Source organism: Cryptomeria japonica, chromosome 3 (genome assembly GCF_030272615.1).
Source record: "Cryptomeria japonica chromosome 3, Sugi_1.0, whole genome shotgun sequence".
NCBI lineage: Eukaryota > Viridiplantae > Streptophyta > Pinopsida > Cupressales > Cupressaceae > Cryptomeria > Cryptomeria japonica.
Genome location: NC_081407.1, coordinates 557,842,271 through 557,859,845, shown reverse-complemented (window position 1 = coordinate 557,859,845; position 17,575 = coordinate 557,842,271). Strand labels below are relative to the sequence as shown.

The following is a 17,575-nucleotide window of genomic DNA, read 5'->3' as shown; positions in this document are numbered from 1 at the left end:
TGACATTCTTCTTGAATTGAAGCTTCTCCTCTTGATCTTTTGGCTCGGTTAAATCATTTTCCTCCACAAACTGAAGAAGATCGTTTTCTTCAAGTGCAATAACCACTCTAAACTTCCATGAGGTGAAGTTGGATGTGCCTTCAAGCCTATCCTTGACTTTAAGGTCGTTCACCATTTTTCGAGACTTGAAGTTTCTTGATGAGGGTGAGAGATGAGAGGAAAACTTCATAGGTGTAGGGAAATCTGATCACGATCTTTCTTTATTGTGGCTCTGATACCATGTTAAATTTTAGTGATTAAATTAGATAGACAAAATTCACACAATTGCATAGAGATTACCCTGGGAAAACCTTGTTGGCATTGGGTTGTCATTGATGTCAATCGGTATGAGATGACTACCGATATGAGAGATGTATGTGCAACACTGTCAAGGAGGAGTACAGGTTGAGATATCTTTGATATCACCTTGTGTTGCAGATCACCGGTAAGGAAAGGATGTCAACTGGTAAGTGATGTGTTGACATGGGGAAGTCAGATCAACCAAGTGAGTGGTTGTCCGCCTGCAAAGGTCATGACCAATGTACAAGCAGGATGAGCAAGGTGCTTGGATGTTGTTTGTGATGAAAAGGTAGAATGTTACCTAATTCACATCAACACTGGAGGAGAAGAATGAACAGATCACAGGTATGTTGTGAGGTTGCAGGACAACACGACTCCCACTTGATGAAGATGCAGTCATCATGAGAGACAATGACTGATAGTGAATGTGCTCACACCGGATCATGTGTGCTTGTTTGAAGATATGCTGCACAAACAGGGAAGTCACATGAGTACATTTGCAGGATGCAGAAGACAAGGTGTCACTCCACCGATAAGTGGAACTTATCTCCAAGTATGCATAATGTGCATCATGGTTCTATGAGATAAGAGAGAAGAGGTAAAGGCAAGTACTTAAAGGCTCACATCGGATCCACTGGTGAAACAAAAGGAGTGCCTCAAGTGTATAAGAAAAGGGTTATGCACTGGACCGAGAGTGAAGGCATGTTGAGATGACGATACATATAATGAGTGATGAGTTTGTCAGCATGACAAACCGACTGAGATATGGTCAGAGTTGATTAGGGAGAAGGCATGGCTGAGAAGATGCAGATAGAGGAAGATTGGCCTGATTAAAGATGGAGTTTGTTGAAGGTTGATGACATGGTGTCATCAAGAGGTTTCGCCGGTATGAATAGTCAACTGGTAATATGGACAAGGTGCAGATGAAGAAGACTCCCCATCTGATGAAGATGTATATAAGGCAGGTTAGCAAGAGTGCTGACCGATTGAGTAAGTCCACCGGAAGATAAGAAAAGTGCAAGGTTGATGACAAACCGGTTTGAGGGTTTAACCGACAGGGTTAGTGTAATATCCCCACAATTTTTTTCAATTTATTTCCAGTTACAATCACAACAAGAACCTGTTAAGGTTAGTAAATGAAGATACAATAATGCTGAAACTGTAACCCTTCCACTTTTTGATCACCAAGTGCCCAATATGGGAAGGTGAGAGCATACGGTGTTGAGGGGATCGTTAGCTTCAAATAACTGGAAATAATACAATGCTTGGGCGGCAAGCCAGCCCCTTCCACTTTTCAGCAGGATATGGAGATTATTAAAAATCACTTGGCGGTAAACCAACCAAGGATGATGCAAGAACTGAAGAACAATCACTCTACTGCTTATGCAGCGGGAGGACTAGAAATGAAATAGCAATCAACTCCACCGCTTATTCAGCAGGAGGACCGAAAATGAGATTACAATCAACTCAACCGCTTATTCAGCGGGAGGACTGAATTACAATAGATAAGAAGGCGGCAAGCCAGTCTCTTCCACTTATGCAATGGGCCAAATAACAACAATCCAAGTATATAGCTGTTAGTACTACTAATCAACTTTACAATGCAAACATGGATTACAAAATTACTAGAATCATTGTCCAAACTAGGCGACAAGGCCAGCCTCTTCCACTTATGCAGTGGGACTAAGAGAGTTCAAATAAATTGCTGTTAGTACTACTAACAAGCATTACCATATGATTCATCATGGATATTCAAATGTCAAAACCCAAACTAACAGCTGCAACTTATTACCAAGACTCTTCACACCACACCCATAGACTCACACACCTGAAAACCAGCTTCAACACCCCAAAACTAAATCTGATATGAATGAACAGCAAGCTGGAAATATAGACCAGCAACATTAAAATCCTCACAAACACTTCTAAATCACTCCCCACACACTCAACTTATCTCTAAACACACTCCAAAGAACTCACACACTCTAAAATCAACTCCACACAGGGAAAGACTCCAACAATTTTTCAGATTTTGATATGCAACCCATGCACTGGAAACACACAGACCAGCAACTTAGAAACTCACAAAAATGCTCGTAACTTTATTCACACTCAACAAAATTACCCCCAAACGGATGCAAATGAGAGATACAAGACAGGGGATGAGATTAGAACCAACAAACTGCACCCAAAACCCCCAAATGAATTTATGCACGCATTCCCAAGCAGCCCAACATAGTACGACTAGGAAAGAACTACGATTTGCATTTAAAAAATAAGTACTCAACATTAAGCTCTACAAACTTACAAACTTGATCGCCTGTGGCATAGGAAGAGAACGAGCCGCTACCCATAATGATTTGACACACGAACTGAGAGTTATGAGCTAAAACGTGCTACAACCACACCACAAACCAGCAACACTGAAATCCACACCACTGAAAATGCACACTAAAATCAAACCACACATTCAGAAGATCCAATCACAGCTAGGAGTGATGTCTCACACTCGAAGTCTGTGAAGAGCCCTAGGAGGTATTCACCCTCGAAGATTGTCTGGAGTCAATCCGACAGCATAATAGTGTAAATTGTTTGAGATACCAAATGAGAAGCCCAACACTCTCATTTATAGATTTTGAGGGCTCAAATTCAAATTCACATTCCCTCCAAATGAACGCCAAATCCAAATGCACGTTCACTTCACATTATTTTGAAATTACATTTCATTTCTCCTTTCTCCAAATCGACCTTCTCATAGGAGCAAATATTCTTTATAAAAATGACAATAAAATCATAATGTGGCATCCAAGGTAGATAAGTGAAATATATTATAAAATTAACTTATTTCTCCATAAGGCGTCCATCTTTTCGTATTAATATTTCACTTTATAAAGTATTTTTCCTCAACAATAAATCACCCAATATATAATTAAGGAAAAGACTTATATATCAATATAACTTAAGCAACCCCTTTTAAATAAATCGTCCAACCTTTGCCTTAAGTTATAATTTAATTTAAAACACCATTTTTCATCAAATACTGAACCTGCCAAAACAAGCTGCAAGGATATGGGGAAACAAGCTGAGAAAATTGCCCCGCTAGAAATAGTCACTGAACTGAGCTGAGGAACCCTTGCCAAGAAAAGCACCAAAAAATGAGGGAAGACCAACTGATCAAACTGACCTGCCGAAAATAGCTATCTGAACAAGCCTGCTGACATCCTGCTAAAAATAGAACTGCAAAAAATAGTACTTACTAAAAATAACATACTGCTAAAAATAGTAAGTGTTTCCAAAGTGATTTTAACCACATTTTGAGCAGTCGTCGCACTTACTAAAAATAGTAAGTCTTGTAAAAGTCACCCGATGCAGATGCATGTCAAACCATCCTGAAGCTCTTTGAAATCCCAGAAGCAATCCAGAATCCAAACTGTCAAACTCCCACATATAGCCCCTGAAAACACCAAAGAATCCTCCTAGAAAATAGGAAACCCTAATTTCTACCCCTGACTAGCCTACGGGCCTCCGAACTAAGCTAACAACCAACATAACTAATCACTGCGGAGAAGGGGACATTACAGTTAGTAAACCGGCAGAGAAGAGAAACCAGTAGAGTATTTGGTCGGTGATCCTATCTGGACCGACACGAAGAGTCAAGTTGGCAGTTGGTCGACCTGGATCCCACATGGAGTCAAGGTGGCGGACCTGCATTCTGATGAAGAAGGAATGTACACCGATGGGGTAGTTGTAGAGTTGGTCGACATTAATGGAAGATCCCACAAATCACGAGACGTATTGCAGAGTTGTTGCAGAGGTTTGCGGTTTGAGGTTTGGAGGACAACTTAGAGCCAGCTAAGAGTGATTGAGGAGATTGAGGCGGATGAAGGAAACAGCAAGACCGATCTTGGTGGTTGACCAAGAAATCAAATGAAAAGGGAAAAAGCAGATCGCCAGAGATAGAAGGCGTGATCAAGAAGGCGCGAAAATGGCGGAGTTGTACAGTTCGCTGTCTGGGCGATTAGATTGGGCAAGATTTGATTGGATTTGGTTTGCCTCGAGGGTGATGAGGAAACCCTAACTGCCTAAGGATTTGAATTGGGTTTTGGCGGGAAAACCAATCTATAAATATGCAAGCCAAAGACATAGTTAAGCTGCTGAAGAGAAGAGGATAATGCTACTGTGAAGTAATTGAGTGTTACTTCTGCATGTGAGAGCAAATCAGCCAAGTGCTCAACGAGTATTTGAGAAAAGAGGGAGAGTGAAGAGTAGAACCGGTAGTGGTTATACTAGTAGAGAAGAAGTGAAGAGAGCTGCAGAGAAGGTAGACAGTGGACCAGTAGAGTATAGCACCGGTAAAGTGCAGAACAGTGAGGAGGAGATCCAACAGAGAAGAAGAAGAGAAGAGGTGTACCGGTAGGGTTTGTCGGCAGTAGAGCAGCAAAAGTTTGAGTCGGTGTAGCAGAGAAGTATCTCACCGGCAGAGTAAGGTATATGAAATGGTTACAAGATTCACTTGTAACAAGACAACTACTTTTGTAATTGATGTTTTATTGTGAACACTGAGTTGTAGCTCGGTGTAGGGGTTGGTGCTCCTTGGGTTGGTGCCCTAAACATTGTAACAAAGTTTTCATTGTGAGGCTAGATTAGAGCAGCAAACTCCAACAACATTGCTCACCGAGGTTTTTCCCATCTTGGGTTTTCCTCGTATATATTGGTGTTATGTGATGTCCCTTGTGTGATTGCATTTGTGTTGGTCTCCCTATTAACCGGTAAGTCTGCATTGAGTTAGATCTGTTAACCGGTATGCTCACATAGGATAGCTAAAGGGAAAAGTTTGAGCACCATTGATTCACCCCCCCTCTCAGTGGTGCATTGTGTCTAACAAACCTTCCTCTTGAAGGTGAAAAACCCAACAATGAAAGATTTCTTTATTATTCTGTCACGAACTTCTGTAGATGTATGTCACGAACTTCTGTAGGGTGAATATGAACAAACACTATAGGATGTATATGCTTCAATCTGCTTGAGTGTGTGTTATTCGATAATTGCTAGAGTGGGATACGATCTTCATATATACTCGATCAGGTGTGCATTCAACCAACACAACTCCTCCATGAGTCGGCTTCTAATCAACACGCCTCTTGAATGGACATGATTATAATATAATTATGAATCAGTTATGTCAACACGTCTCATATTAGAACCAATTCAATTTCAAGGGACACATCTTAATCGGTTTATTACAAACACGTCTTAATCATTGTTTGATAACAAAATCGGTTTAGCCTGAGTATAACCAAATCGATATAACTAAATTGTCTGAGGCCGATTAGACCAATTAGACAATTTAGTTGTCTATATCGGCTCAGAAGAATTCCAACCGACGCTATTACATCAACATCTTCAATCCTTCTATTGATTCTTTCACTAGTTTCCGAAGAAGTTATTTGAGCGTAGGATTATATGCTCGCACATTCTCATGCTTCCTTGAGAAAAGAATTATTTAATTTGAACATTGAAATGCCAAAAGAATTGTGTGCCTCTTAACTCAAAATTATTTTATTTCTATGATGTGAGCACAATGACACATTGATTATTTTAACTTTGAAATGCCAGATGTGTTGGCCTGGTATCTAGATACTTGTCAGGATCCAGTGTCTAGTATTTTCAAAATATGGTAAAATTTATTGCTAGTCCCAATGGAATGAATCACAATATGCTTAAAAAAATCTGAATCATTCACCAAAACTGCTAAAGGAATATAATGGAGGCTAGGACTGGTGGTTGTGGTTTTAGTCACTGTTGCAAACCTTTAACCCCCTTTCATGAATTATGCTCTAATTTTCTGCTACCTTGGTCAAAGTTTGGAGAAAGAAGCATTGAGAATGTGAAATTATAGTTACTCATTTCTCTATGAATATTGTTTAGTCCCTGCACACAATATTTTCAACTTTATTACTTTTAAACTGCTCTACTTAAATATCTAATGGTTTGACATTCAAATAGTCAAATATCAATTTTACACCTCATTTACAAGTCAAAGTGGTAAACAATTGTCCTATTTTAATTGGCGGAAGTTTACCTTTAATTGTTAAACCATCTGATGTGTGAGAATAACCCATATAAAGATTTGTTTACATATGATAATATTTTCAAGTGTTAATGTGTTTGCTTATATGCTCAATAGGAGGGCTTTTGGTATCATCATGCAGAGCCAACATATATGATGCTTACTTATTGGATCCCTCAAACCCCTTGTACACTCCCACCTAATGCTTCTCATCAAGTGGGAGTTGGAGGTTTTGTGCTGAATGATCAAAACCAGGTATGCATGTCAGAGCAACGTAATGCAAAATAGAAAGATAAATACTAAAGTTATTTTGATTGGAAGATTAGGTTGTGCTGCAGTCACTTTTTTTGGTAAATCAAAGTGGCTATTATATTGTTAATGCTAGTAAATTTTTGTGATTGGACCACTAAATCTATCGTGTAATCAGGTGCTAGTGGTACAAGAAAAGTATGGACCTTTTAGAGGGACAGGTGTATGGAAGATTCCAACAGGAGTGATTCATCAGGTAAGTCATGTTTTCCTAGGTTAGAAGACAAATGCTTGGATATTCATTTAAAATCACTGTTTAAAATGATGATGGATTTGGAGCTGCTATGACATGAATGTTCTATCTGCACTGTTCCATTTTGCTCAACAGGGTGAAGATATTTTCACAGGAGCAATCAGAGAAATCAAGGAAGAAACAGGGGTAAATGATATTAGACTGGAGCTAATGGTTGATTTTAAAAAACACTGCAATCAAATGATATTTATGATCTTTGGAAGCTAACCTTTCATTATTTAATAGAAGTGGTGTCGAATCTTTTGAGTGGTGTTTAACGTTTGTTTTTCCTTGGTGATAACAGGTTGATACACAGTTCATAGAGCTGGTAGGATTTAGGTGAGGAATCTCTTTTCAGATAGAGATAACAAGTAACGACATTCTCCTTCTTATTTATCACATCTCTATCTAAATTTTTCTGTCCTTGACACATAGACTAAATATTCTTTCCATTTTGGGATTTTACATTGGTTTGAACTCCAGACATAGCCACCATGCGACATTTGAGAAGTCAGATTTATTCTTTCTTTGTATACTGCGGCCAATTTCTTTTGAAATTGTTGTTCAAGAGTTAGAAATTGACAAAGCTCAGGTGAGTCGCTACGTTTTGCTAATTGCATATATTAATTCCAGTTAGCAGATCCTCGATCTTGTTTATAATTTATTGCTGACATTGTCTGTTCAGTGGATGCCATTGGAGGATTTTGTGTCTCAATCTTACTATGAAAATTCTAGTCTAAAGAAAATGCTTGAAATATGCATTGCAAGCTCAAAAAAAATATACTCGGGATTTTCTGCCGTTCAAACAAAGTCAACGACTTCCAATCTTCCAACTGTATCCTATTACAATATTGCAGACAACAGTTGATGCAATTCATTGCATGGTTCGAGCTTCCAATAATGTAATTTTAAAAAAAATTGGATGTAAAGTAGCCTATCTATTTTTCCAAAAATCTATATAAAATATGTGGAGAGATATTATTTTCAAGAAAAGTTAATCCTCACTATATAATTGAACATAAATTTTTAAATAGTTAAGAAAAATAGTTTTAAAATCACCACTTCTAAATTAGATGAAAAATGTTTGGTTGATTAAGTGGACAACCAATGTTGAGTTATTAAAAAAAATTGTAATGGTCGAGGGATGGATTTTACATATAGATCCTCGTATACCTGTTGCTAAGTATTTCTAATGTTTCAAGAACTCTTAGGGTTCTATTTAGACTCGTATACTATAATTTATTGGTGCAGTTTTATTTTAAAAGTACATAATATTTCATGTGATCAAATTGGTCTCATCTTTGACATTTTTATGCACTAATATCAAGTCCACTTCACTATTTTTGGCAAGTGGCACATGTAACCACACTAAATATAAAGAGCCAAGATCATATATTGCTAGGAGGGATACTTTTTTGAGTAATTTGGGCATTTAATCTTATGTTTTTATTGTTTTTAGTTGTGTCTTCTAATCATTGGAAGACTAAATGTTATTATTATGGAGGAGAAGGTATATGATAGATGAATGCTTATTGAAGGAACTTGATGATTTGGAACTTCTTTATGAACTTCAATTCAAATAACCTTGCATTTCCAATGGTGTTCATTTTCCAAATTCATTTAAACTAGCATCAACAAATTCATTGTGTGTTCACACATAAGAATCTTGTGGTTACATCATTTAGGGATGAGTAATGTAGTCAAATGGCATGCATTGATATCTCATCTCCATTTATTGTTTCTTTCGATGATACTAGTATTGATACATCCATGGTTTCTAATGATTAGTGTAGCAATATATATGTTGGTTCCAAGTAGTAACATATGATCTTTGCCCACCAACATTAAATATATCATTTCTCTTTGACTTTAAAGAAAGAAAAAATCTATGGGATAACGTTATAAGAGGATCTCAATCTGCAGTCATATTTTTATTTTTCTAGACCAATACATCTAAATAGTCTTTTTCAATTTAATTGCTCTATATAATAGCATTTGCTCCTCTCAAAAATATTTTATGGAAGTATTTTTCATTTTTTAATTTGTTTACATCTTATACCTAGTACTAAGTCTCCCAAGCTTCCTTAGAGAATACATTTAAAAGTAAATTGATTATAAATAAAATAATATTTAATTTATATAATAATTTATAAAGCAATCTTTGTCAACCCATTTTCATAAATAGTTTTAATCATTTCATATTTGATAACCATAAATGCTTTCCTTGACACCAATTTCATCTAAATAATACAAGCAAGACTAACTTACAAAACAAATCACACATCCAATTTAATTAAGTTCTAAATTGAAGCCCGAGGGAAAACACCATAGGGAGGCATGTATGGCAGTTTCTATGATGAAGACACATCAACATATCACTTTCCATGGTTAGACCAAAAAAGGATAGTGGCACCAAACCCAAACCAAGTCCACAAGAGTATTTGTCAACCTCAAACAAAGCATGGTGGAGGCTATTCTAGGAGGAATCATAATGTACATTTCTGATGAAAACACAAGTAGAAAATGTGTATACACTTGGATTTAAAATTCTTTTGTGGCTTAAGCTATACATTGTACACAAGAACAAGGATGAAAACACATACAAAATACTTTCTTTTCTTTGTTGTCTCATTTCCAAAAATACTTGTTACATATAGTTAACCAAATCATTTGTAGTATAGATTGTGGACTTTGCCAAAACTCACCAGATTTCAGGAGACTTGTGAGTCTCTGAGCTTATCAAGTCCCATAGCCACTGACATGCGAGCCATGGCCCGATGAGTCCAGTAACGGACTCGTCAAGTCCTAGGGAGGGACTTGTGTGAGTTCTAGATTTGGACTTGCAAGTCTTGACTCATGACTCTTGCTTGTGAGCTTACACGTCAACAAACATAAAAATGGTTTTTTTTAAAAAAATTTTTTTTAACTTTTTGTTCATTTCTTTGCTCTTGGTTGCAAAAAATAGGTTTGCACATTGAGATAGGGTTGGAAGAAGAGGAGTGTACAAGATCGAAATAGAGCCAAGTGATTTTTCTTGTCTCTTCTTTTTTGTATTTTTAGCTTGTTTTTAAAATCTTTTTTTTTTCAAATGATGATTATCATGTTTTTTCTGATTTTTTACAAAACCCTACTAACTTTTATTTTTATTTTTACATGTTAAAACAATAATGTTAACTTCAAGGTCATATAGAAAAGACCTTACATAGAAGTATGAGATACCGATAAAAAAGAAGGGTGAGGTTTCTTGCACTGAATACAGGGTGAACTCACAATGTTGGTTCCTTATTTTTCGAACATCCTAATTTTTGTTGAAATCATACATTTTTTAGAAAATATAATGATTTAAGCTTTAAGAGGTCCCATTTGAATTAATTAATTGAAGAGAGTTAGATCAAAGACTCTTAGATCAAAATTTCTTGGATAAAACCTCTCTACTTCTAAATCATACTTGCAATGGAGTCTTCTTTGCATCTATCAAATGTTGATAAAAAAACCAATTTTACATTAGCTTTTTGAGGGTCAAATGAATTCATTTAGAAGTTTTTTTTCAAAAAGTATTTAGCCCTTATTATAAGTTTTCCAAATAGTATAATTTTTAGTATATTTAATTTCTTTAATATATTTTTATTTTATTTCTTATGAATGTAGGGTTTTCACCCAACATGAACTTTGTTCAATGCTTATAGAAAAATAGTAAACGTTGCCCAAAAAATTCTAAAAAATATGTACGCACTAGGTATGAAGTCCTCTTTCCAACAAAAAAAATAAAATTGATTTTCGTTAGATACACAAGTTATGTAATATCAAATGGACATATATCAAAATTATAGTTAACTCAACTTCAAATCTTAATAAAATATGAAATATTGAAGATAATGTTACAAAACCAATTGCAAACACTAGATATGGATGTTACAAAACCAAATTCGAAAGAATCACATTCATATCTATTATAGAAAAAAAGTTATGCTATACAGAGTATCACTCTTTAAAAATGTTGTTTTTTTGAAAAAAACTAGTTTTCAAGGGAGAGAAAAATGGAAGCAAATTGATTCCAAAAATTATCAAAAAAAATATTTTTAGAATCTACATAGAAAATGACACAAATCACTAGTTCACATCATCTACAAATTCCTTACAGTTTAGAAGTAATAGGTGTCTGAATTTGAAGTTTTTCTGAAAATGAATATTGCAGTGTCAAAGTTGGCAAAAAAGTGTAACCCACTATTGTGGGTTCACCCTGCAATAAATGTATGACAGGGGGAATCAATAGATTAAAATTCCACATTGCCAAAATACTTAGACAAAATATGGACATATGCCTTGCATTGACTCGAGAGATGGTTAAAGAGATGAAGGCCCTTCTTGTTGAACACACCACAAGACTAGGAGGGGTTTAAATTCAATCTAGACCTTAAAATACTCAATTTTCAATCTTTAAATTTCAAACCACAACTATATAATCACAACGTGAAAGCGCAACAAACACATGAACAACAGATTTACATGGAAAACCCCAAGCGGGGAAAAACCACGAGAAGCACTCACAATATGAATATAATTTATTACAATGTTGCCTCTAAAACACATTGTGTTAGAGTGGACTGTAATGCCCCGCCAGGAAACCCCGAAGGGATAAAGCTAAAACACACGAATGGAGTGCAACAATTTTTTTTTTAAATAAGACAATATAAAGATACAATAAGATATCAAAGTACAAATTACAAAGCAGAAGACATCAACTATCACCTAAAGAGTTTCCCAACGCGATTACTTAATTCCACATTTAACTTAACTTATGCTAATTAATCCAATAAGCCGATTGTCTTAATAACAAGAAAATTCTTAAACAAGGATAATTTCTTTGATCAAGACAAAATATAGATCGCAAGATAAAGTTCATCCATTAAGGTTTATTCATACCCTTCATCCATACTTTTCATTAAAATTTTAGTCGTGCATCCAGTTTAATAACACACTTGAATTTCATCATAAACTAACAAGATCTTTCTATGCATACTTAATTTCCTTAACAATTATAGAATACATCCTGCAAATCAACTACACTCTTTCATGAACCACATTACTGCATAAAGAGACGACTGAAAACATGCATTACAATTAATTTCATCTAATCCACTTACACATTCTATCAAAATGCCATCCATACATGCTAACACTAAAACATGAAACATAAGAACAAAAGCAACACATAACACCAAACTGATATCGGAGTTCACCCCTATAGGGCTACATCTCCGGGTCTGCTCAACTGCAAGACCCTTCTGATAATTAAATAAGTTAAGGTTACATAAGTTTCATATCATTTACATTCCTGCCATCAAGGCGAATCATACCAACAAACAACCGACCACATCGCTCAATAATTACATAAATGATCCCTACAAAGAAATGGATCCAACTGAACATATCAAAAGCTAATACAAGGTCCATTGCCCGACAGTACTCTAACTAGAGACCTGACCCTCTATGGCCAACCACAAATCACCACTTGACACCCGCATAAAGGACAAGACTAGTTAAAACACCATCACAAGGCAACAACCAAACTAGAAACCAAAGACATAAATAGGTACCCCAAATCAACCAAACGACAGGGTCCAAACAAACATATCAAGGCCTTGCCATTACTTTAAACAAAAGCGAATACAGAAATTAAACTTGCATAGGCAATAACCAAAAAAGGACAATCTTCTTTCCTATTGGTTTAAACAATAAAAGTCGATCAAGTTTTCTAAATGATCTAAGTTTTCAAAATACATTAACAGAAAAATCACTATAACGAGGAGAATACAATACCACAATTGCAATAGTCCATTTGTCTATGTCTCAATACAGAGGAAAAATATAAACTAACCATTTATTTTACTAAATGAAAATCTCATTAACTTACCAATTTTCCAAACGATACATTATTAAATTTCCAATAATTCCAATAGCATATCGTATAATATATTCCTGAATAAAATATTATTTAAAAATTATCAATTTAATAAATATATTTCATTTCAACAATTTTCCAAATAAAATAATATTTTATCTTTTTCCCAAAAAGATACTTCCTCAATAAAACAAATACCAAAATTAAATATTAATTATTATATATTTATTTATCCCCCAAAATATAAACAATTAATAATTTAATAATACACAATATTAACGAATTAAGTATATATATATATATATATAATCATGATTAACTTATATTTAAAATATATATTAATTAATAATTAATATTTAATAAAACAATTAAACATTTTAAAACCCACTTTAAATTTAATATGTTATAATATATTTTTATTATTATTATTATTTATTTATTTATATTTATTTATTTTTAATTATTATTTTTTAATTATTATTATTATTTTTTTTTAAACATGTAAATAATTTCCAAATTCATTAAAACCCCTTTGACAGAATTTACATAGAAATAAAATTTCCAACTCAATAAAAGTCATTCACATAATTTTATTCCAATTACTTTTTCTTTAAACTAGATAAACCAATAAATTTAACTCACAATTAAATTTATTTCTAAAGAAATCATTATTCTTTCTTTTCTTTTCTCATGCAAATTAATTAATTTTCTAAATAAAGAATTAAAACAATACTTTAATTCCAATTAATTCTTTTAATTTATTCTTTTATTTATTTATTTAAAATTCTAGGAACAATAAATATAATTAATCTAATTTATTTTTCCACTAAAATTTAAATAAAAATATATTTCTAATATCATCCAGCTTGCAACTTAATTTAATTAATTAATTAATTAAGTTTATGGAATTATCTTGAATTGTTTATGCATTGAGATTATAAATTTAGTTAATTAAAAGAAATGTTTTTCTCCCTCATTTAATTTTTAATTAACAAAGCTAATAGTTGCATTTCACAATATTAATGAGGGTAAAATATTTTTAATTAAATTAAATTCTCAAAATCAATCTTACACACTATATAAAATAAATATGAATAAAACTCACTTTTCTAATCAAAATTGATTTTCTTAAATAATTAAAATTAATCTTTCTATTCCAAAAAATAAAAGAGATTAAATTATTTCTATTTTGAATAAATTTAAATCTTTCCTTTTTAAAATGCATAAACTGAATAAATTCGTTATTTAAAATTAATTATTAAATTAAACTCACCACAAACATAAATAGGGCGATCTTTTTAATTAATGATTAATCACATAAAAGAAACCTATTTATTTTAATTCGTCAATTACTAATGCGTAAATGAACACATTAAATGAAAATAAATACTTAGGGTTAAATACTCTATTTACCACACGCCAATCATGCAAACCAAGTAAGCCAACCAATTACCCGACCCGCAAACCCCAATGAAAAGAAAACTGACGGAACACAAGTGACGCTCATTTGAGTATGACTAGGGTAAACTGAAAGTTTTACGATCACCTAATCCAAAATCTAAGGATGAAAGAGGTATACTCAACCCTGCGAATCCAAGTGAAGATGAACCTTACACCTAGGTGGTATTGTACCTGCAATCTCCTACAATCAAGAGTTAGACAAGCACACACACACACACACACACACACACACACACATATATATATATATTTAATGAAGATGTTAGCTTGAGATTAATAACAAGAATCAGGAGGACAGTTTAAACTTACATAAGAATCAATGCGAAAGCACATTAACAGATACGCACAATAATCATAATATCTGACTAAATATTACCTCATGGTAATTCAACCATTCAAGATTGCCACATAAAAAGTCAACCAAGGTCAAACCGGTTTTACAAAGCTGACTAGGGTAGGGGTACTACATGGACTTGCAAAACTAAGACACACAACCTAAGGAAAGATACAAATGACTTGTAGGACTGAGACACTGTCTTAGGGCAAGATACAAAAAATTGTCAAGAGACTCACTATCTTGTGGTGGAGAAACAAATAGCTGAATTGAAATGAATAAGATCTCCAGATCATGAAATTGTCCATGAACCACTATGTCAAGTGATCAATATCATGGCAAACACATTTGACTTCAAACACTATCTCAAAACACTATCATACTGAAGATATCATCATCAAATCTGTTCACATCTGACTTTCACACATTTTCAACACCAAATCTTCTTGCAAGTAATTCACATCCACTACTTGTCAATTCACACACATCTCATACATTCACTTACACATCCACACTCCTTTATATACAAGATTATTCATTAAAACCCTTGACTAGGTCGGTCGCATACAAAATATACAATATTACATAAATCGAGTTCCTTGAACCAAAAATATCCATTCCGGCCCACTCCAGGAGATAGAGAGGACCCAAATACATCACAACGCATCATTTTCAAATGATTCTAATGAGCCACACATGCTAATACATTCTCCAAAGTTGGCATCAAATGAAATGTGTAGATAAACATTAAAGCATGTTAACTAGTCAGCCCAAAACTATCCTCCACTGCAAATTACACAACATGGATCTCCATGCGCCATGGTGAGACCCAAAACACGACTCATTCTCCAAAGAAAACCCGAACTACAAGAATATGATACAAGTAGGATACACCACCACAGTCAACTAGAAACTAGACCGGTTGACAACATTGAACTCTAAACATCATAACTTCACATGCCAATCAAACCATCACCAGAGAACTGAATTAGAACATTGCACAAACCAAATAAATATGTCTTCCAAACTGCAACATTTGAATCCACATATCGAAGTTGTAAGAATTTATCAAATATAGCCAAGATCTAGAGCACAATGAATAACACAAAAGAGAGACAATAGATTTGATAAGAATAAACTGTGTTCTAATCAAGATGCAAATAGTATCAACTGGTTCATTACATACAATGAAGATGAACCTGCTTATAAAGACAAGGCCATATGGATATGTGAGCACACGATCATGACATGTGGCTCAATGAGATACAAGGGTAGGTCAGGTAGGTAGGAGTAGGTAAGATAAATAATAAAATATTTCACAAGAGGTGGATCACCCACTGAAGGTGGGATGCAACAACAAGATAAAACCACAAAAGGTGGAATTTCTCTTACATGCATCATTTCTATGTGCACATTTACCTAAGTGTCTCATATCCAGACTACTATGAGATGCATTATCCTAAGTCAACTTAAGTAAAGTATAATTATAAGACATAATTTACACCAACCCTTAAGTGCAACTTAGGGGAATGTAGACTCAAGCTAACAATGCAAGATGGGTCTCAACAACTAGGTTGTGTTAGGTACCCATGTACAAATGCAAATGCACACAAAACAATGCGATCTCTCACAAATGAAGAAAGGGAGAAAACCACATGGGAAAAAACTCCCACCCAAAAGAGAGATGAAAACTATAGAAAAGAACTCAAAGAAGTATGAGAAGGAGAAAACCCCATGTGAGGAAAAAGTACCCCCATAAGAGAGAAGAGAGACCAAGTACCCCTCCCTCAATGTAGAATCTACACCAATGGTAGAAGCTCAAAACTGGATGAAAAAATTGCTCCATGATCGTCAAACAATGTTCCTCCCCTTAGGAAGAAACAAAACCAAAGGTGTGACCATGAAGTCTCCCCAATCATGAAGGGAAGATGTAGGAAAAAAACTCAAGATGTATGGAGTCTTTGAAAACTGGTCAAATTTCCCCATGTCGATGCTGAAAGTTGCCCCCTCCAAATCAGGGGTATTGATCCACACTGTTGAAAAATGCAATTGAAGATCTAGTGGAGATGAATGTAGAACATGATCTAAAGACTCACATGTCTCTTCTAAGTATAAAGAGACCTCCTTTAAGTGTTGTACATAAGAATCTACAATCATGTCAACCTCAAAAGAATGATCATGTAGAGAATGAACAAGAGGGTCAAAGTGTTCCCTTGCAACAATTGAAGAAGGATCATCTTCATCAAATAGAAGATGAATATCATCAATCATGTCCCCCAAATCTGCAATGTAGGACTCAACAAACAAACCTAAAATGTCTGTCAAGTAGTCATCCCAAGGAGCTGAAGCTAGAAGACAAGAAATGTCTTGTTGCACTGAATCACAAGAAGACCAAACTAGAGTACATCTACATCATAAGGTGCAATAGTAGATGTGATATCAATATGAGGAGATGAAATGTTAGTCTCAAGAACGGGGTCACATGTGACAACACCCAAGTTCAAGTAACCAAAGTTCTTCTCAATATCTGAATCAACACAAGAAGTGTGATCGACATATGAAGAATCAACCTCATCTATAGGAACAAAATTATCAAAGGAATACAAACAAGATGCATGATCCACCACCCTTGCAGCAATAATAGCTCTAATCTCCAAGTCTCTAATGATAACTGAATCAGGTGTGAACTCCACAGTTTTCCTTGTCGCCCCATGAGTGATTTGATAGATGGAAAGAAGATTGTTTTTCAAATGGGGTACAAACAACACATCATTGAAGGAGTTATCCCCAATGGAAATAGATCCTTTCCCAATCACATTCATATATGTATGATTGCCCATAAAAATTGGTGGCATGCTACAAGGCTCAAATGAAGGGAACATAGACTGTGAAGATGCCATATGATGAGAAGCTCTTGAATGTAGAAGC

The 17,575-nt window shown here is 34.6% G+C and overlaps 1 protein-coding gene across 1 annotated transcript in view; it reads left to right on the top strand.

Moving 5' to 3' along the window:
* Window positions 1-8,354, top strand: part of LOC131029903 (nudix hydrolase 10) — a 172,139-nt gene extending 163,785 nt beyond the window's left edge. Inside the window, exons 5-10 of the mRNA XM_057960574.2 lie at window positions 6,527-6,664; window positions 6,837-6,914; window positions 7,047-7,097; window positions 7,255-7,289; window positions 7,434-7,542; window positions 7,636-8,354. Coding sequence (XP_057816557.1) covers window positions 6,527-6,664; window positions 6,837-6,914; window positions 7,047-7,097; window positions 7,255-7,289; window positions 7,434-7,542; window positions 7,636-7,818 — 594 coding nt within the window. The 3' untranslated portion in view covers window positions 7,819-8,354. The remainder of the gene's footprint in view (window positions 1-6,526; window positions 6,665-6,836; window positions 6,915-7,046; window positions 7,098-7,254; window positions 7,290-7,433; window positions 7,543-7,635) is intronic.
* The last annotated feature ends 9,221 nt before the right edge of the window (window positions 8,355-17,575 follow it).